At 37.5% G+C, this 22,994-nt stretch overlaps 1 protein-coding gene across 1 annotated transcript in view; it reads right to left on the minus strand.

Moving 5' to 3' along the window:
• Dnajc3 (DnaJ heat shock protein family (Hsp40) member C3) overlaps positions 1 to 21,609 on the minus strand; it is a 58,923-nt gene extending 37,314 nt beyond the window's left edge. The window contains exon 1 of the mRNA XM_047553040.1: positions 21,388 to 21,609. Within this exon, the coding sequence (XP_047408996.1) occupies positions 21,388 to 21,469 (82 nt within the window). The 5' untranslated portion in view covers positions 21,470 to 21,609. The remainder of the gene's footprint in view (positions 1 to 21,387) is intronic.
• Positions 21,610 to 22,994: the final 1,385 nt, after the last annotated feature.

Genomic DNA, 22,994 nt, shown 5'->3' on the forward strand with positions numbered 1-22,994 from the left:
AAATTGAAAGGGCAAGCAAGCACATGTAAAACAGGCAAAATACAAGGAGCAGCCTGATTTTATAAGAACCAGCTCTCAGTAAATAATCCAGTCTTGAAGAGTCAAAATTCACTTATTTCTGAGAGATAGCATTAATCCAATCATGGAGGCTCCACTCCCATGGCCCAAACACTTTACATGAAACTCTACCTCCTTTCCAACACTGCCACGTTGAGGAATTAAGGCTCCAAACACATAAACTTCTAGGGGACACACTCAAACCACAGCAGATACATATGGAAACTAAGTAGTCAAAGCACTTTTCCTTTACAATGAGCATGATGTTAAGGAAAAAATGACAGACCATGAAGAGACAACAGGGAACTTTGGAAGGTGCTGATAAAACTCTAATATTGACAAAGATATGAGTTACACAGATATATGCAGCTATAAAATTTCAGCAAATGTATATATTTAAAATGTGCACATTTCATTGTATGTTAGTTTTTATACAAAAAAGTTGGTGATGTACATGCTGAAGTCTGTAGGGATATGCATACTGATGTTTTGAAAACATTTATTAGAAAAGGATTAATGAGCAGTAATCCCAGCAGCTCAGGAGGCCGAGACAGGAGGACTGCAAATTCAAAGCTAGCCTCAGCAATGGCAAGGCACTAAGCAACTCAGTGAGACCCTGTCTCTAAATAAGATACAATATAGGGTTGGGGATGTGGCTCAGTGGTCAAGTGCCCCTGAGTTCAATCCCCAGTACAAAATAAAAAGAATTAATGGATGGATAGTGAAATGCCCAGATGAACATGTGTTTAAAAAACAAGTATAATGAAACATTAATGGTAGAATCTCGGTGATAGTTATTAGGGCTGAACACTGTAAAATTCTTCCTACTTTGCAATATGTTTAATAACATATTGGAGCTATGTGCAGTGGCACCTGCCTGTAATCCCATTACTTGGGAGGCAGAAAAGGCAGAAGGATCACAAGTTCTAGGCCAGCCTAAGCAACTTAGAAAGTCCCTGTCTCAAAAATTTAAAAAGGCTGGGGACATGTAGCTCAGTGGTAGATCACTCATGCCACAAATTAATAATAACAGTAACAACAACGACAACAATGGACATTCATTATGGGAGAATACTCAGCGGGAACAAGCTAAGGCACCTAAAACCTATGGTTAAAATTAAGTGAATTTAAAATTCAGTTAATCAAACTAACCATAGTTTAAGTGCCCAGTAGTGGCTAGTGTAGGGGTGAAAAAAAAATAATTCAAAAGACAAATTAACTAGAGAAAAATAAAAAGAAGTCTATTAGCATGTATACTTCAAATATTCATGGGAGGAAACTCAAAGAACTGAGTAAATCTCTACAGTAGATCTCAAAGAGTTTATAACTTCAGGCATTATATACCATCATTTCCTGGGCTGATCCCCAGGACCCTAAAAAAGAAAAAAATGCAAACACAATTGTTATTCTACCTATTTTTTACTCAAATAAGTTTGTTATTTTTAATTCCTGCCTAAATTAAGTGTTACACTTGGTTCCATCAAATTGGAGCCAAGGCACCAAATTCTTAACAAGAACGGTAAAGCTCAAATAATAAAACCAGAATCAATAAGTGGGGCATCGTCAAATTAAAAAGCTTCTGCACAGCAAAGGACACTATTAATAGTGTGAACAAAGAGCATACAAAATGGGAGAAAATCTCTACCCGCTACTCCTCTGACAAGGGATTAATATACAGAATATGTAAAGAACTCAAAAAACAAATAACCCAGTCAATAAATGGGCAGAAAGAACTAAACAGACATTTCTCAAAAGAATAAACACAGGGGCTGAGGTTGTGGCTCAATGGTAGAGTGCTTGCCTAGCATATGTGAGGCACTGGGTTTGACTCTCAGCATCACATAAAAATGAATAAATAAAGGTATTGTGCCCATCTACAACTAAATTTTTTTTCAGAAAGAATAAACACAGATGGCCAAAAATATAAGAAAAATGCTCAACATCTATAGCAATCATTTGCATTTTGCAAATCAAAACAAACACTAAGATTTCATCTGACTCCAATCAGAATAGCAACTATCAAGAATACAAATATAATAAATGCTGGCAAGGATGTGGAGGAAAAGTTAAGACTCCTACATTGTCGGTGGAACTGCAGATTAGTACAACCACTCTGGAAAGCAGTATGGAGATTCCTCAAAAAAGTCTAAGAATGGAATCACCATATGACCCAGTTTAGTATTTATCTCAAAGAACTAAAATCAGCATACTATAGTGTTACAGTCACATTAATGTTTACAGCAGCACAATTCACAATAGCAAAATTAAGGAATCAGTCCAGATGTTCATCAATAGATATGTAAATTAAGAGAATGTAGAGCTGGGGATATAGCTTAGTTGGCAGAGTGCTTGTCTCACATGCACAAGGCCTGGGTTCAATGCCCAGAACCACCAAAAAAACCCAAAAAAGATAATAAGATAATGTGGCATATATACACAATGGAGTTTTACTCAGCCATAAAGAAGAATGAAATTATGGCATTTGCTCATGAGTGAATGGAACCAGAGAACATCATGCTAAGTGAAATAAGCCAAACTCAGAAAATCAAGGATCAAATATTTTCTCTCATATGCTGAAGCTAGAGCAAAATAAGGGGAAAGAAAGGGATATCAGATATCATAAAGATATAGGGAAGACCAACAGGGAGGAGGAAGGACAAGAAGGGGAGGAAATGTGGAATAAATTTAACAAAATCACAATATGTGCATATGTAAATATACCACAAGAAATTATACATTTATGTATAAGTAGAAAGTAATAATCAAAAATAAATAACAAAGAAAAGGAAGAACAGTAGAATAGAGCAAGGAGAACAGGGAAAAGGAGGAGGGGAGGGAAAGTGGGGACCAGGACTGAAATGGAGTAAATCAAATCACATGCATATATGATTTTGTCAAAATGAACCCAACTACTATGTATAATTACAAAGCACTAAGAAAAAAAAGTTGTGCTTAGATGGATTACCAAGGAAAATTTCATGAGGTGTTAAAGCTACTGATTATCTAAGTTATTTCCATATTAACTGTTTTTACAGCATGTGCACGTTAGGCAGTCATGCTGTAAAAAGCAAGAATCTAACAAAAGCAAGAATCTAAAGTTAAATATGTGATTTTGTTTTGTTTTTCTACTGTGCTTGGTATATATGGAGTAATGGATACTGTACTTCTACTTGCACATTGTTCTTAGATTGAACTACAGTTTTATAATACATGCTCTAGATGACAAAGACCCCATTCAGCACATAGTCTTCCTGCCCACTGCACCTCTATAAAAATCCCTTAGTGTACCTGAGTTCCCTCAGATGGAGCTTTGAGGACCGGAGTCCCTCCATCTTCTTAGCCAGTCAGTTTTAACTGATTTCTTTCCCAACAACTTTCAACTTCCAAGTACTGGCTTTCAAGCAGTAAGCAGATGGACCTGGTGTCCAGTAACAAATTGAAATATATTTCAGACATTATGAAATGATGTATTCATAAAATATTGATAGGTGACAGACTTCATCATTCCTTTCCTACTTTTTCCATTGGAAATTAGAGTAAGAGTTAAAAATGTAATGTATGTAATTAAAACTATTATAAAAAATAAGGGAAACAACTTTGCAAAGTAAGTAAGTAATGGGCTGGGGTTGTGGCTCAGTGGTAGAGTGCTTGCCTAGCATATGAGAGGCACTGGGTTCTATCCTCAGCAACACCATATAAATAAATAAAAGGTACTATGTCCATCTACAACTAAAAATATTTTTAAAAATAAAGTATATAAGGAAAATAAGATATTTTCAGTAAGGAACATTTTAAGGATTGAGAATTTTTTTCATAAAGGAAAGGAATAATTTTTGTGTAGGTTAATAATTTTGGAGGTTATCTCAAGGTTTCATAATGAATGAAGGAAAGTCAAAACTATATAGAAAGTGAGAAAGAAAACCATATGTGGTCAAACTGACTAAAACTAAACAACAAAATGAATGATAGGGTTTTAAAAATAAACGAATATTAAAACTATACTGATGCAAAACAAGAACTTGGTCTTTTCTTAAATGACAATGTTTTCTTCAATTATTGGTCTCCTGACAATTTTTGGTTTTTAAATTAATTTGCTAGAAACCAAAAACTGTTTTAAATCAAACAATTTCCTGTGCTTCACATTCTCTTTATGAGGTTTGAAACTGAGTCATTTCAATATTAAAAGAACTAAGATATTTTTCAAACTATGTAACTTTTAGTATTTGCCTTCAAAATCTTTTGGTCCCTCCAATATTGTTTTATAGTGCCCTGTGATCCTATTTAACCAAATGTTTAAATCTTGGATATTTTAGACAAATCAAATCTAAGTATTTTTTTGATCTCAAACTAACTTAGAGATTTTCCACAGGGCCCTTTGAGCATATCTCAAAAGAATCTGTGCTCTCTTCTCATGAAGAGATTTGTAAACCAATTAAGTAAATTGATATGTTAATTATAGGAAAGTACTATGGAATAATGAAAGATGCTAAACCTTCTTTAAGTTACTTTATGGATATATGTCATTAAAATTGTTTCAGAAATTTTATGAAATATTTTAAATGTCCTATATAAGGTGTTGAGTCTATAAGGTTTTGTCAATTCTAGTTGTTATAAAAAAAGTTATATGTCATAGAAATAACCAAAATTGTCAAAGGCATTTATAATGAACTTTCAACATATCTGTAAGACCATGGGCCTTTCCTCATCCACAGAAAATTAACTATTTCATTTGCATGCCACCCTGAAAGTTTTTGAAGCAATATATTCCTAAAATGTTTGATGTTCAAGGAATTCATAGAATGGACTCTGGAAAGTTCAAGTTTTGGATAACCATAAGGTAACCTTAGTTGGGTAAGAACCTCCAGAACTCTAATAAAGAACTCATTAGTTCATAAAACTGCTAATTAAAGATCAAGCAGAACAAGAAGTACATGAAACTGAATGAATTGGTAAAAAGAAATTATGGGGGTTTTCATGACTTTGCTGTTTGATGCCCTGCTTGTTGTTTAATGTTTTGTTTTTCATATCTAAAGCTTACAGAAATCCAATAAAATTAGTGGGTATTCTAGTTTTTTATGGCATAAGGTTGATAAGAATCTGTTCTTTTAACAGGATTCAATTTGAAGCACTGTTTTATACTACCAATTTGACTGGAATGTCATATTTGAGTATGTGTATATGAGAGTTTAAGGAACTAAGGTTAACTTTATGAAAACAATAAAGCCCCTTGGGGTTTGGGGGAGAACTGGCATGGCACCTGGAACATATGTGGTTCCCTTACCTGGTTACATGTGAGCAAGAAATTTCGTATCCTGGCAGGCTAGATAATTTGGAGACTTGAGAAAAAAGAATTCATCCAAATCTATAGGTATTGCAGGCCAAGTCTGATGGTAAGTCTTTGGCTTCCTAGCCATGAGAGGTTTTGTTTTTCTTTTTAATTTTTAGTTGTAGATGGACACAATACCTTTATTTATTTATTTTTATGTAGTGCTGAGGATTGAACCCAGTGCCTCATGCATGCTAGGCAAGTGGTCTACCACTGAGCTATAGCTCCAGCCCCATGAGAGGCTTTTAAAAGCCCAATCTGAGTTTCCCTATTAAAAAGTCCAACAAAGCACACTTTAAAAGTATACTCATTATTAGATTCTGGTCCTGTTCAAACTAGCATTTCAAATTTCTTACACTCTCTTGATATGGATTCACTAAGAAGAAAATCTGCCCTTTTCCCAAAGCCCTGCTAGCTGAAGCTGAGTGATCTAACATAAACTTCAAAAAAAAAAAAAAAAAAGGATCACCACAAAAGCACAAAAGCTCATATCTGGATAACCTCTGTGCCTACTGCCCTGTGAGTCATTCAGACATACTCAAATGGCAAAAGATGATTCAAGCCCAACATCTGGAAATCTTCTCCACTGGTTGCTCTCTAAATTCAAGAATCTGGTTTCTAGTCTGTTCTAATCATTAACTTCTGTTTTTGTTTCCATAGAAGTACTTCTTCAGTGGGCCACAGTACAATCTATATCAATCATTTCTAATCATCTGGCCCTTTTCTGACTCTCATGCACAGGAGATGTATATAATATACTGTATATGTGGCCATGTAATTTTTCCCTATAATTCTGTCTTATAATTCATAAGAATTATTAGATAATAATTTGTAATTATTAGTCATTCATAATGTATAATTCATGTTAGACATTACTGTCAATGTAATTCATAACACAGTCAAAGAACATAGAAGGATAGAGGAAAATCACTTTTCCCTTGCCAAAAAAGGGAAAGAAATCTTTAACTTAGCAGCACCACAAACTTAGGGTTAATCAAGACCTGTATGAGGCAACAATTTGAAAACATCTGATGTATTTATGAATTTGTTGGTTAACATTTGGAGAAGTTAGTTGGGGGTTTTCAGTAGTCTGGGAATGCACTATTATTTGTCTAATTTAAATTAATGAGGGGAGTTAAATTCAATCTTTGCTCCTACAAAACCCTACTGCAGTGATCCTGAGACCTCTCTGTGGCTACCTTTGAATAAAGTTTGCCTTACAATCTTTGAAAATAAAACCAAAATAAAGAGGATATACGTTGCAACTATGAAAATTCACTACGTAATACAGACTTAGAAATTGATTATATTTAGCCAGATATAGTAGCCCACATCTGTAATCCACATTACTCAGAAAACTGAAACAGGAAGACTGCAAGTTCAAGGCCCGATTGGTTTAGTTGAGACTCTATCTCAAAATAAAATTTAAAAGGGGCTGGGGATGTAGCTCAGTGGTAGAGCCCTTGCCTAGCATGTGTGAGGTCCTTGGTTCAATTTCCAGTACCATAAAAAAAGAAAGAAAGAGTACTTAATTATATTCAGATAGGTAGGTGTGCCTCCTATAGATCCAGCCAATTCCTTGCTATATCCAAAAATACAACCTGTTTTGTTTTTGTTTTTGTTTTTGTTTTTTTGTACTGGGAATTGAACCTAGTAGTGCTCTACCATTGAGCCCTTTATATTTTTTATTCTGAGACACAGTCTCACAAAATTGCTGAGGCTGGCCTCAAACTTAAAAATCTCCTGCCTCAGCCTCCAGAGTCACTGCAATTATAGGAATATGGCACTGCTCCTGGTCATGTAACCTACTTTATACAATGAAGAATATAAAAACTAAAATGTTTCATTAACAAATATTACTGAACATATATTCTGCATAAAACTGTTGAGTTTAAAAAAAAGATGAGTAAGGAAGTCACCTTCCAAAGAAATGGGATAATCTTCAGTGTCTTTTGAGAGAGATAGCCTGTTTTCTACAGCATTATATTTGAGTTCCTACCAACATGATAATATATTTATAGAACAGTAGGATGAATGAGACTGACTTCAAAATCATCTTAGACAAGGGAATGAGAGAATAAATAAGTTTGGTTGTGGGTTAGTAACTTTTGAAGCTATGCTAGTAAAAAGTGGTTCTCTCTACTATTCCATTATGGTATATTTTAATATTTTCTAAAATCTGCAAGTTTTTGTTTTTTTTTTAATGAATCCCTTCAACTAAGGGAAAACTGGCCAATAAAATTGGCTATTTATGCTAAGCCCATGGCCAACATCATTCTTAATGGAGAAAAACTGAAACCATTCCCTTTAAAAACGGGAACAAGACAGGGATGTCCTCTTTCACCACTTCTATTCAACGTCCTCGAAACTCTAGCCAGAGCAATTAGACAGACTAAAGAAATTAAAGGGATATGAATAGGAAAACAGGAACTTAAGCTGTCACTATTTGCTGATGACATGATTCTATATTTACAGGATCCAAAAAACTCCTCCAGAAAACTTCTAGACCTCATCAATGAATTCAGCAAAATAGCAAGCTATACTATAAACACACGGGCTGGGGATATAGCTCAGTTGGTAGAGTACTTGCCTTGCAAGCACTAAGGCCCTGGGTTCAAATCCCCAGCACTGCAAAAGAAAAAAAAATCAACACGCATAAATCTAAAGCATTTTTATACTCGAACAATGAAACCCCTGAAAGGGAAATGAGGAAAACAACTCCATTTGCAATAGCCTCAAAAAAAAAAAAATACTTGGGAATCAATCTCACAAAAGAGGGAAAAGATCTCTACAATGAAAACTACAAAACATTGAAGAAAGAAATTGAGGAAGACCTTAGAAGATGGAAAGATCTCCCATGTTCTTGGATAGGCAGAATTAATATTGTCAAAATGGCCATACTACCAAAAGTGCTATACAGATTCAATGCAATTCCAATTAAAATCCCAATGATATACATTACAGAAATAGAGCAAGCAATCATGAAATTCATCTGGAAAATAAGAAACCCAGAATAGCTAAAGCAATCCTTAGCAGGAAGAATGAAACAGGGGGTATCGCAATACCAGAACTTCAACTATACTACAAAGCAATAGTAACAAAAATGGCATAGTATTGGCACCAAAATAGACAGGTAGATCAATGGTACAGAATAGAGGACACGGATACAAACCCAAATAAATATAATTTTCTCATACTAGACAAAGGGGCCAAAAATATGCAATGGAGAAAAGATAGCCTCTTCAACAAATGGTGCTGGGAAAACTGGAAATCCATATGCAACAGAATGAAACTAAACCCCTATCTCTCACCCTGTACAAAAATCAACTCACAATGGATCAAGGACCTTGGAATCAGACCAGAGACCCTGCATCTTATAGAAGAAAAAGTAGGTTCAAATCTTCAACTTGGCTTAGGATCAGACTTTCTTAACAGGACTCCCATAGCACAAGAAATAAAAGAAGAATCAACAACTGGGATAGATTCAAACTAAAAAGCTTTCTCTCAGCAAAGGAAACTATCAGCAATGCGAAGAGAGAGCCTACAGAGTGGGAGAATATCTTTGCCACTCATACTTCAGATAGAGCACTAATTTCCAGAATATATAAAGAACTCAAAAAACTCTACACTAAGAATACAAATAATCCAATCAACAAATGGGCTAAGGATATGAACAGACACTTCACAGAAGAAGATCTACAAGCAATCAACAAACATGAAAAAATGTTCAACATCTTTAGTAATAAGGGAAATGCAAATCAAAACTACCCTAAGATTCCATCTCACCCCAATTAGAATGGCGATTATCAAGAATACAAGCAACAATAGGTGTTGGAGAGGGTGTGGGGAAAAAGGTACACTCATACATTGCTGGTGGGGTTGCAAATTAGTGCAGCCACTTTGGAAAGCAGTGTGGAGATTCCTTAGAAAACTTGGAATGGAACTACCATTTGACCCAGCTATCCCACTCCTCGGCCTATACCCAAAGGACTTAAAATCAGCATACTACAGAGATACAGCCACATCAATGTTCATAGCTGCTCAATTCACAATAGCCAAACTGTGGAACCAACCTAGATGTCCTTCAATTGATGAATGGATAAAGAAACTGTGATATATATATATACACACACACATATACATATATACATATATATATATATATATACACACACACACAATGGAATATTACTCAGCTATAAAGAATAATAAAATTAGGGCATTTTCAGGAAAATGGATGAAATTGGAGAATATCATGCTAAGTGAGATAAGACAATCTCAAAAATCCAAAAGACAAATGATCTCACTGATAAGTGAATGACAACACATAGTGGAAGGTAGGAGGGGGGCAAGAATGGAGGAAGGAGGAACTGTATAAAGGGAAAAGAGGGGTGGGAAGGAAAAAATAACAGAATGAATCAAACATCATTACCCTATGTAAATGTATGATTACGCAAATGGTATGCTGTTACTCCATGTACAAACAGAAACAACATGTATCCCACTTGTTTACAATAAAAATAAATTAAAATAAAAAAAATTCTCTTACATAAAAAAAAGTTCTAAAGAATGTGGACCACAGGAACTAGATTAAGACAGCTAACTAAGTCCCAATATCTTATGACAGAAGTTATTTACACAGATAATACATAAACTTGCTGGGAGAAAAATTTTAAAGAAAAGGTCCATTTAAAAAAATTTTAGAAAAAGCCTCAAAATATATAAAAGACAGGATTGCAGTGGTAGGCAAAATGACATTCAGTCACGCTCCCAGAACTGTGCCAGGGAGTGGCTCCAAGTTCTCTAAATGCCCCAAACTCAGAGGCGAAGAGGAAAGGACCCTATAGATTCCTCAGCCTCCAGTCAATAAATCACCCTTCTCCCATAATCAGCAAAGATTTCTGAAACACAAAGATGTTCATAAAACCAGTTCTTAAAGACACCAACACTAAATAAGAGAATTAGGGAACAAAAATAACAGTGCAAATAAATATCTAAAAAGGAATATAACTGATATTCTTATAAATTCAAAAGGACACGACATCCACTAAAAAACAGTTACCTATGCACTCACATCTCTAACTGTAGGGATACACTGGAGAACAACACATAAACAAGAAAATTTCTTAAGTGTCATGATGCTAAGGTGACAGAATGCCTAAGGAAAGGACAAGATGTACTTAATATGGATAGAGAGAGGAGGCAAATAAAGCCTCCCTGAGAAGATAATGTTTGAGTTAAAACATAAACAACAAGGGGGTAAATCCTGAATGACAATAAAAAATTCTCATGCCCAGACAAGGAGAAGAAAACCAAAGCAAAAGGCCTGGGGAGGACCAAGCTCAACTTCAAGGAAACTAAAGGAAGCTCCAGCATGGTAAGAAAGGGGGAGATGCACATAGGATATAGACAAGATGGATCACAAAGGGCCTTGCAGGCCACAGTAACAAATTTAGATTTTATTCCAAATAAAAAAGGAAATAATTAGAATGGATTTTAGCAAGAAACTGAAGATCTGATTCATATTTTAATTTAATTTAATTTATTTATTTTTGGTACTGGGGAATGAATCCAGGAGCTTTACCACTGAGCTTTAAGCCCTTTTTTATTTAGTGACAGGGTTTTGATACCTCAGCCTCCTGAACTACTGAGATTTCAGACACACACCACCACTCCTGTCTTTTACTTATATTTTTAAAAGATGGCTTTGCCTGAAGTACATTCTGATTTCACTTGTGCCCAAAAGAAGATAGGATATGTATTGCTGTGGTGATCAACTTTTTCCAGCAAGAATGTATTCGTGTACTATTTACTTTTAAAAAATCAACAGACTGAGAAATGTGTTTTTTAAGATATTACTGATCCAGTCATCATTTATAATTGAAAACTCTTATTTTAGAGAATATTTTGAAACACTACTGACCTATCACATTTTATAAGTACATAATTAACTCAGGAAAGAAAAGCAAAATAACGCTGCTTCAAATTATTTTGTTAAACTGTGGTTCAAATGTTTAGCATTATAATCAGATACTACAGGACATGTGGGTAATATAGAGTCTAAAATTTAAAAGTCTTTATCTTTTATACAAAGACAAATGTTTATAAATGAAATGATGGAATGTCTGATATGTTTCAAAATAATCTATAGGTACAGATGAAGTAAGATCAGTCATGGAATGGGAACTGTTGAAGCTGGGAGATGGATACAGAGGGGTCCATTAGACCATTCCCCACTTTTATGATTGAAATTTTCAATATGGTTTTATTCTAAATCCTGTAAGAGATTAGGATTGGTGAAATGAGAATAGGAACAGTCAGTGTATTTTGATTTTTTTTTTACAGATCATCTCTAATGTAAGTTATATACCCATAAACATTTATAGTTCCTAGTATAAAATCTAAAAGATTGCACATTAATTATGTAGAAAGATGTTACAGAAATTATGATAAAATTATACTAGAGAATGAACTAGGGAGCAAATAATGGTGAAAGTACTGTGTGTAGGCTGTGGAATGACCCAGCTTTTAGGTTCCAAATTAGACCACTGATATGACAACAAAGATAATAACAGGCATACTGATGGGTGCTTGTGTTTTCTAGAGAGAGAGGAAGAGTTTTTGAAACAGCACGAAAATTTCAAAATCTTCCTATTACATTTTCTCAAAGGAACAACTATATCAATGTACTGAATAGAGGATTACTTGAAGAGGAAAGAAATTTGAGTATGAGATAAACCCTTAGTCAAAAAAAGGAAAATGCTTTCTTACCCATTCATGAAAGTATTTAACAAGAAAGATGAAACTGGAAAGAATAACCTTCTGTGTGCTGGATACTTCTATATCTACGTTAAATTAAGTTCACCTAATTTTCCCAGTCCTAGAAATCTTTCATATTTTTATAACTAAGGAAACAGGCTCAAAGAAGTTACCTATTCTGCCCAAGGACTCACAATGACTATTCAAGATCCACTTTCAAAGCCTATTTTCTTTTCAGCACCATTCATGATCCTCTTCCCCAAGTAAACCAAGCTTTACTCACCCACTCAGCCCATCATTGAGCCATAACCATTTCCAGTCCCACAGACTGAACATCAAGTCTAACAGGAGATGAGTGTATTTGCAAAGCTCACTGAACTGCTATGTCAAGACATGTCACTCTCTCACCTAGATGCCAAGTAACTCTTCAAAGGAAATTTCCTGCCTTCTAGGATTAAAAAATATATTAAGAATTTCTGTCTCTTCAGATCTTTATTATGACACAATTTTATCCAATATAATTTCCACCTAATTAGAAAAGTAAATGCCACTTCCCTATTAAAATTTCCATGGCCTACCCTAACCATCCAGAGAAAAGCATTACTCTTTTGGTGCACTTTGATCACATTTCCATAACAGAAACTGCCACAGTCTAAGAGTTGGTTGTGAAAACCCTTTTGTTCCCCTCAAGAAATGTTGTGCTTCTTAACTGAGATGTTCCCAACTCTCATCCTAACTTCTGCCAAATCCAGTGCCTATACTGCTGCCAGAGTAACCCTTCCAAAATTCATTCTGCTAAAATTCTGCAGTACTTTCATATTTCTGACTAGACTCAATCTAAATCCCTCAGGACTAAAGGAAAATAGCACCCTGATGTGAATCTAAGCTCATCATCATTCACTTCTCCACTACTTACTTATATTCCTGTAACAACAAATGAACTGGTTGTTCTTCCTGGAGCCTCCAGTATTCTCATTCATGTCTCATGATTTTTACATTCACTGCTCCATGAAATGGCCTTCCTCACTTGCCCACCTAGAAAATTCCTACTCATCTATCAAGATTCTGCACTCCAATGCTGACTCCTTTATGAACCACTCCCCCCCACCCCCCGCCATCTAATTTGGGGCAAGGGTTAGGGACAAGGATATGGGTCCTTCCCTATGCCTACCGTACTTTGTGTCCCACACTCACAAATGTATGACTTCACTTTGGAATACCACTCTATCAATATACTGCTTTTCACAGTTTGCCTGTCTCTTACAACCTTGACACACAGCCCACCAAAACTGACCAAAACTGATCAAAATTAAGTTTGAAAGCAGAAACTGTTATTTTTTCCTTTATATCACCTAGTTCAGTACTTTACATGGTGGGCACTCAATACTTGTTATATAAATTACTTAAATATATTATAGTTTTTCAGAATATTAGAACCTGAGATACATAACAGTCATCAAATCAAATTTAACAATGTCATAAAGACACCAATACTGGGAGAAAAATTTATAGACTGTTGACTGATTTTGCAATATATCAACTCTCTTTTGAACCAAAAATAACTTGTATTCCTGTGCTATACAAACTGTGAGGCAATCAAATATCATGCCACTTCCTAAACACCATTAGAAATACATTTCTCCTGGGCTGGAGATACAGCTCAGTGGTAGAACACTTGCCTACCACAGGTGAGGCTTCAACTGCCAGTGCTACAAAAAGTAGCTTCTCCTTCGACAAGCATTAATCACATGTCAACAAAGGAAACAGGAAGAATAGGAAAAAAGGGCTAACCATGTTAGCTCAATGAAGTTAGTATTAGAATCTGTTATATTTTAGCAGGCAGGAGTTAAAAGTATGATGGGGTAAAAATCACAATCAATATTGGAAGAACCAGTTCAAGCCTGGAACATGGACAAGGTAGCAATTCCAGAGATAGGTAGTCAGACTGGAGCACTTAGAAATGTGAGGAATAACAAAAATTCTACAAGAGTACATAGGACTGAATCCAAGACTTTAGTAAGGTAAGAAAGTAAAGATGAAGTCTCACGGCAGAAACACAGAAGACAAGTGGAATCTAGCTACCAAAAAACAGACAGGAAATTCGGTACCTTGGTAATTCCATAGTCAAACATGATAAAGTTTCACTTAAAATATACTTAGCTGGAGAAGAGACCTTAGACCTTGCAAGCCTCTCTCTCCAATCAAACTGACCTAAAAAATGGTTTAGTCTACAAAGTCAAACCAAAAGAAAGAAAAGGTTAAGTAGTTACATAATAGATTTTAACAATATCTGCACCAAAATCTTAAGTGAATAAGAAAATAAAATCTATTGTAAATAGGTATCTTAGTCCACTCAGGGCACTATAACAAAATACCTTAGAGTGGGTAATTTATAAACCACATAAATTTGTTATTCACAACTCTGGAAGCAGGGAAGTCCAAGAACAACGCATCAACAGAATCCATGTCTGATGAAGGATAGTTCTCTGCTTCATAGATGGCACCTTGTTGCTGCATCCTCACAAGGTAGGAGGGCACAAAAGTAAAGTCCTCATAACTTCATCACTTCCCGATGGCTCCAAGTCCCCATTACCATCACATTGTTAGATTCCAATTACTTGAAGTAGGGGGGGGACACACCAACATTCAAAACATAGCACTAGGTTTGCACAGTTTCAATGAACATTACTTGCCTGCTTCAATTAACTGAAAGTCTAACATTGTAATAGGATTCTTCCTTTCTCAAGGAATTAAAATTTGGAAAATAAGTTTCATGTCAAAAAAAAAAAAACTCAAAGAATCAAATTCACTCAGACATTTAAAAAATACTTATTGCATGTAAACACGTTTTAGATACAGAGCCCTTTCCGTAAAATGTATTCTAAAGGGAACAGACCAACAAGAAAAATAATGAGATAATTCAGATAGATTTTTATGAAAAAAAAAAAAAAAATACAAGTCAGTTAAGGGACAATATTAACTGAAGAGATTGCTCTTTACATAGCATGTCAGGAAGGACTCTATGAAACATGAATGTTCATTTGAAGAATTTAGAGAAAACAGCTTTCCAAACTCTGGGAACAGCAATAATAAAGACACTTCCTAAGAAATGGACCTGACGTTTAGAAAAGAAGTTGATGCAATAGGAATGTGGTGATAGAGGAGAAGACTATTATGAAAAGAGTGAAGAAATAAATAAATATGTAGGGCTTGCCAGGTTCGTGCCTATAATCCCAGTGGCTCAGGAGGCTGAGACGGGAGGATCTTGAGTTCAAAGCCATCCTCAGCAACAATGAAACACTAAGCAACACAACGAGACCATCTCTAAATAATATACAAAACAGGGCTGGGGATGTGGCTCAGTGGTTGAGTGCCCCCGAGTTCAAACCCAGTACCAAAAAAAAAAAAAAAAAAAAAAGATAAGTAGGGCTTTCCAATCACTAATGAATAATATATGAGGAAAAGAACAGAAGAAAAAGACTAGAGACTACAAGCAACTCTTTAAAATTCTGCTCTTGCAGCACAGTAACACATGTCTGTTAATTCTAGCAGCTCCAGAGGTTGAAACAAGAGGATCACCAAGCTCAAAGGCAGTCTCAGCAACTTAGCGAGGCCCTAAGCAACTTAGCAAGAATTCGTTTCAAAATTTAAAATTTTTAAAAAGGGTTGAGGATATAGCTCAGTTGTTAAGCACCCCTGGATTCAGTCTCTGGTACCTAAAAAAATTAAGTAAATAAAATAAAATAAAATCCAGTTCTCAAGAGAAGCAAAAAATGTAGTTCAGTAGCTTCAAGGACAATCAACATCAGCAAAAAGACTAAGATGGAAAGGCTACAGCATGTTGGGTTGCTAATGGCAATGTCCAGTAAAAGGGAAGGAAATGATGACACAGTACAGAAACAATCTGCTACAGTCTAAATATCCTCTAAAATTCATGTGTTGAAACTTAATCCATTATGGCAGTTTTAAGAGGTTTGGGAAGTGATTAAGACATAAGAACTATGCCCTCATGAATGGATTAGTGTCTTATAAAAAGGCTGCAGAGGACAACCTGATCCTTTTTGTTCTTCCATCTTCTACCACATGAGATCATAAAATTTGCTCCTTCTGCAATGTGAGGACACAAGAAGGCCTTCATCCAACATTAACAGATCTTGGACTTCCCAGACAAGAAGGCAACAACTGTTAGTCAAAGTTAAGGCTCAAAGCAACAACAGGTGTTGACCAGGATGTGGGGAAAAAGGTATACTCATACATTGCTGGTAGGATTGCAAATTGGTGCAGCCACTCTGGAAAGCAGTATGGAGATTCCTTAGAAAACCTGGTCTATACCCAAATCAGCATCCTATAGTGACACAGCCACATCAATGTTTACAGCACCTCAATTCATAATAGCTAGATTGTGGAACCAACCTAGATGCCCTTCAATTGATGAATGGATAAAGAAACCGTGGTATATACACACAATGGAATGTTATTCAGCCACAAAGAAGAATGAAATTATGGCATTTGTAGGTAAATGGATGGAATTGGAGAATATCATGCTAAGTGAGATAAGCCAATCCCAAAAACCCAAAGGCTGAATGTTTTCTCTGATAAGTGGACTGATACCTAAAGGGGAGGTGTGGCGGGGTGTTAAGAGAAGAATGGAGGAACTTTGGATTGTGTAGAGGGAAATGAGGGGAGGGGAAAGGAAAGATGATGGAATGAGACAAACATCATTACCCTATGTACATGTATGATTACACGAAGTGGTCTACATCGTGTATAACCAGAGAACTGAAAAGTTGTACTGCATTTGTGTACAATGAATCAAAATGCATTCTGCTGTCATATATAACTAAATAGAACAATTAAAAAAATAAAAGAAATCTTTAAAAAAAAAAAAAAAAAGATAAGGTTCAAGCCAAGCAGACTCAGACCAGGTAACAAGTTGAGAGGTGGTTAATCTAAATTTATATATAAATTGTTATAGCTTATAAATTACTCAGTCTAAAGCATTTTGTTACAGCAGCACAAAATGGATTAAGGCAACCATAGTAGTAACATTTTCAGGAGTTAAGAACATAAGTATAGAAATAGAATTTAGTCAGGAACAGAAATATTTTATGCATTTTAATATGAGAAATGGTAGTGAAGTGGGTACAGATGTAACTAAGTGAATTTCATGATAGAAAGCAGAGGAAGTTGTCCTGTGATGGCTTTCATTTTCTCAATAAAGAGAAGGTCTAGCTGGGGCAGTGGCTCAGTGGTAGGTCAATTGCCTAGCATGTGTGAGACACTGGGTTCAATCCTCAGTACCACATAAATAAAGGTACTGTGTCCATCTGCAACTAAAAGAACACATAAAATAAAAAGAAACAAACTTATTCTAAAAGGAAAGGGAAGAGAGGAAAAGGAGTTTTAAATTGGAGGTTTAAAAAAAGATTAAAAGGTTTAAAATACTGATTTTCAAGAAGAGACCTACCAGGGAATTGTAGGAACATTAGCAGTATTCAGAGTACATTTGAGACAGATTGTGTGCTGAAAATGAGACTAATGAAAAAGTTATTTTGCTCCATCTATATTCGGATCTGACTACAACAAATTGGACAACTTGGATTTAATCAGTTTTGGGATTTTCTAGGTGAGCAAAGTCAAACAATAAATTAAGGGCAGGAATAAAGTGCAATAAAGTGACTACAATGATGGACTACTAAGTTCAAACTAAGAAAGGAGACGAAGAGAATATGAATGCTTCAAAATGCATGCCTTATATTCCCAAATAGTCTATAAACTCCAGGTCAAAACCATTACCTTTATAATATTTATACCTCACAAAAGTGCAAACCTTGGCTGACGGATGAATATTCTCTATATTCCAGAACTCCATGTGACTGAATAAGACTATTAAAAAATTGATTTCTAAAGATATGAAAAGTAAATTTATGGTTGAAATGTTTGAATTCTAAAGAGTAAGTGAGGGCTGGGGTTGTGGCTCAGTGGTAGAGTGCTAGCCTAGCATGTGTGAGTTAGGTCCTGGGTTCAATCCTCAGCACTGCATAAAAATAAAGGTAGATATAAAATTTAAATAATTTTTTTTAAAAAGTAGATGACTGGGCTCCCATGATATTTCCTTATACACAAAAGTGAACTGTTGATTAATTAACCAAAGGAAGACCATGACAATAGACTAAGCAATTAAACTTCACATGTGAAGTTAAAACCTAATTTCTATAGAGCATCTCATCTCAAAACTCCTCCTAACCCACAGAATGAAAATTACTGCATTCTCAGCAAATGTCAACTAGTCTGATGAAGTGGAACTTTGATACTACTTCTAATTATAGTCTAACTTACTATGAAATTTAAAATAATTCTAGAAGTTATCTGACCATCTGCTATAATACTTAATTCATATAAATTGCTTAAAGTCTTTCATTTTCACTACTTGATTTACTCTCTCCATATTTAACTATGTCAAAAAGTCCCAAGAAAGACAATATATACTTTTAGCAGGTTAAGTTCAAATAAAAATTATCACCATCTTGTATACATACAGACTTTCAACTATTCTTTTTATTATGACCAAAATATATGGCTTAATCAGCTCAAATCAGTAAAATAAAGAATCCACATAACATGCTAAGAAAGAAAAATAACTTTGAAAATGGAAAAAATGATTTGGTTTTTAGTCTGTGTTCCTACTCAAGTCACTAAACAGAATAAGCAAATAATTAGCAAAGAAATGAAATACCTTCCTTAGCTGTAATATGAGAATACTAAAGTAAATAATGCTAAAGTTTCTTTTTACTCCAAAAATTCCATTTCTATTCTAGTGCTCTGGATTTCTTTCAAAGACCTTTGTAAAAGGGATGCTAAGAGTCAATTTTTCAATTCATGATATATCCCTTCCTTCTATTACAATTAACAGAAAAGTCTAGTAAAAGCAAAGGCAAATGGGCCATCTAAATTTATTACTGTTAACATACTCCATGGTATGAAACTATTTCACATCCACTTTTCCCATACCTTTCTCCTTTTTTTCTTTTTTTCCTCTCCAAGCCTCAGGCCTAGCAGTAGCACTATCTGACTTTCATGCCTCCCTGAAAATTGTGAGGCTGGTGAACCCAGACACAGAACTTACTTGCAAAAACAGAAACTAAGTGCGCTAATTCAAGTCAGAGGTTTTTTTCTTATCTTTATATCAATATCACCAAGTCTAGGGACTAATGCATAGCAGATCCCTAATGTAATTCCTCTAAAAAAATGTATTAACCAGTGGCTGCTAAAATGTGGTCACCTGGGATCTTAGAAATGCAGAATTTCAGGCCCCATCAAGACCTACTAAATCAAAAACTCTGGAAGTGGTACCCAGAACTCTGTGCTTTTTAAAGAGTTGTGAGATTCTGATATATGCTTTTTGAGAATCGCTGTATTAAACTTGCCAGGAAACCACCTTCCTGTTAATTACTGCTGGTGGCTAACAACAACAACAACAAAAAAGATAAAGCTGATTTGCTTAACTGCCACCACTTAGAAATACTTGAAGCCACATGAGGTTGTCAACAATTTAATTTTTGTAAGGTAGGAATAATACCATGCACCTCACTGAATAAGAGAGCTTAGAGAAAGGTTCCTTTCCTTTCTTCTCTATCTTGCCTGTACCAAGTCTCTGCTAGTTTACAAAGGCAATGTTTCTAAAAAAGAGCGCTCTGGCACTCTTCTGAGAAATGTCACCAATACTTCCTACACAGAAAAGCTCTCTAATGAGGTTTTCTTTTGGAAAATACCACAGAAGGGAAAAGAAGTGCTAAGAGTCTTACAGGATCATACAAGGTACAGAAATACTAAAAAAGGTGGTCCACAACTAGGGAAAAAAGCAAATCGTACAAAAGTGTGCACCTCTGTAACTGAAAATTTTAAAAACTGACATTAAATAGAGGATAGGTATCTTTCTCTTAGGTGTTCAAAACAATCATTAATAACTGGACATAAAAAAATATGGAAGGGAAAAATAAATGCAAGAGAAACTGAAATATACAACCCAAATTAAAGAGGTCCAGGCCTTCAAATTCCAATTCCCTAGATTTTCTGGAGCAGCCTCTGTCAAACTCTTTGTCACCTTACATATTCTGATTTGAGGCTCAAAAAAATATATATATATATATATATACACACATACATATATATATATAAAATATATATATATGGTCACCAGCAAAACAAAAAAGACTACCATGAATGAGACCTAAAAACTGAATGGGATTACTTTTTTAAAAAGTTGAGAACTTTGATAGACTTTCTCCATGAATAATTCCCATCTTCAGTTCTTTACGCCCTCTGCATGTAATGTTCAAATGTTTAACTTGACCTCCTTGACAACTATATCCTTTTATTGGGATGAAAACAGACGGGTGCAAGAGACGAATATCATTATATTCGAATATTTAGCACAGTAGTCAAGCTAGGGGCATCCGTTATGGTACTTTCAGCTTTAATTCTTACTCCTCGATGTTGACACCCAAGATGGGACAGCCCTCTATTTTTGCTACTCTGTTGGAACAGACAACATTCCAACTGAAGGGAAATTTAAGCGCTCCTATCTTTCCCAAGGGACCTTTTTCAGAGAACTCGGAAAAGTAATGCCAGCCACCAGCTGAAGGACACCGTGCTGGTGGATACGAAACCACAAACGTGGTGCCCTGCCCTCCGGGAGCTCGAATCCCAGCACCGACTCCTGATGCACTAACCTAGCAACTTCGAAGCCCGACACACTGTGTCCTAACGTGACGGTCACTCACTTTTTAAACAGTCCACGCCGTCCGCTTCGCGTCGAACCTAACACCCCGCCCCCGCCACCTGGGAACTCCAAAGCCAGAGAAGCCTCCCATTTTGGCCACTGACCAACAGGGTCCCCAGGCGCCAAGCGAGGCCAGGACCCGCCGGCAGCGCGGGTCCCCGCGCCCCAGGACGCTCCTGAGGTCGCTGCCCGGTGCCCCGCTCCGTGCCGCGCTGCCCGCGCTGCCCCGGCGGCCCAACTCCTCACTCCGCACCCGCTGTCCCGGCCTCGCGGCCCCCAGCGCCCTCACCTCTTCCCCCAGACAAACCCGGAACAGGGTGCCGGCCCCCACCCAAGCCCGGCTCAGGCCCAGGCCGGGCCGCGGAGCCCCGGCTCCCGCCCGTCGCCCCGAAACTCGCGGCGGGCCAGCCACGGGAGCCCTGGCCCCGGAGCCCCTGCCCCGGCGGGGCAGAGCGGGACTCACCTTCGTACTGCAGGTCCACCAAGACCAGCAGGAAGGGGAACACCGCGCCCAGCCGGCTGGTCACAGAGCCGGGGGCCACCATGTCCGAGGGCGCGGCGGGCGAGGAGCAGGAAGGGTGCGGGGCCCACCAGCCCGCGCCGGCGCCCAGGCAGCAGCTACGCCCGCCGCCCGCGGTCGGATCTCAGTCAGGCCTCAGAGGCGACTGGCGCCCACCAGAGGAAGGCAGCGGTGGGCGGGGCTCCGGCGACGCTACGCCCCGAGCGCCGCCGCGTCCAATCGCCTTCCGGCAGGTCGCTGTCCTACTGGGCTCGCCTGGGTCGTGGGTGGCGCTGATAGGCTGCAGAGGCGGCCGCCCCGCCCCGGCTCTGATAGGGTAACGTGGAAGCACGAGACGAAGCTGCGTCCTCCGGTAGTGGAACTGTCAGCCGGCCCCAAACCGCTGCGGCCGGCAGGAGAGAGGCGGCCGGGGAGTCTGGGCTGCGGCCGCCGACTCCGCATGCGCGGGCCGCGAGAGCGCTTTCGGGCCGCTCCCGGCCTGCCCGGCTAGGTTGGCAGGCGGAGGACTTGAGCAGTCGGAGGGGGAAGGTGCAACTGCGCGCCCGTGGTCCCAGGAAGTCTGATGGGAGATGTGCGGCACCTGGAACTGAGGTCTTGGCAGCAACACTTAACTGCCACCTCCCTGGGCGTCGCGGAACCAGCAGAGGCTCAAGAGTAAGAAAGAAGCAAACAGAAGCTGGGGGCTGTTGAGCAGGGTGGTCTAATGGGGAGAAATACACAAGTGACCTAAGGCAGGTAAGTGATGATGGCCTGGGACCCTCTCCTCGACTGTCCAGAAGAAGGGAGCAGTGCGGAAGCTTCTGTGATGAAGAGAACAGGGACAGTGAGTGGCCTTAAGGGGACAAGGGGCTCTTGAGAGCGCTGCCGACGTCGACTGTAAGAAATAAAGAACCTGTCAGAACGGATGTTGCATATTTCTTGCTCACTGGAGGAAACTCATAAGAGGTAGGAACTTGAACAAAATAAAGCTCAAGTTATTCCGTTTGTCATTAAGCTTGTTCATGGCTATTTCCTCTGGCATGAATACACACAGTATTACACCTGCGATGATTTACACAGAACAAAGTTTTTAGTGTCACCCACCAAGTGCCGACTTAACCAATAGTGTATATTTGCTACTATAGTGTTACTTCATGCCATCGATGAACTCATGAATTATACATAGGACAGTGAATTTATGATTCCCTGGAGATACACTAGGACAAAAAGGAGAATGACTTCTGTTTCAAAGGAAGCTAATATGAAGAAAGTGGTTTCAAGAAAAAAAAAAAAAACTGAGTCCTTGATTATTTGTAGGGAAGGCAGCATAAAGCAGAGGATTCCAACCCAGGAAGTGCGTGACTATTGTGTAAGTATCTTCATCCGTGAAGTGGATATGATCCTAAATGCCTCAAAAGTTCATACTGAGGTTTCATGAAGAAGGTAAAAAGGATCCAGTAAGTTGTATAGTGTTATACAACTGTTACTCATTATTCTTGCCAAAGCAAAATAATAAAGGACTATTCAAGAACTTCTTGGGTATTTTTTTTCTTGCTTCACCCTTTTTCTTG

This window comes from Sciurus carolinensis, chromosome 5, assembly GCF_902686445.1.
Source record: "Sciurus carolinensis chromosome 5, mSciCar1.2, whole genome shotgun sequence".
Taxonomy (NCBI): Eukaryota; Metazoa; Chordata; class Mammalia; order Rodentia; family Sciuridae; genus Sciurus; species Sciurus carolinensis.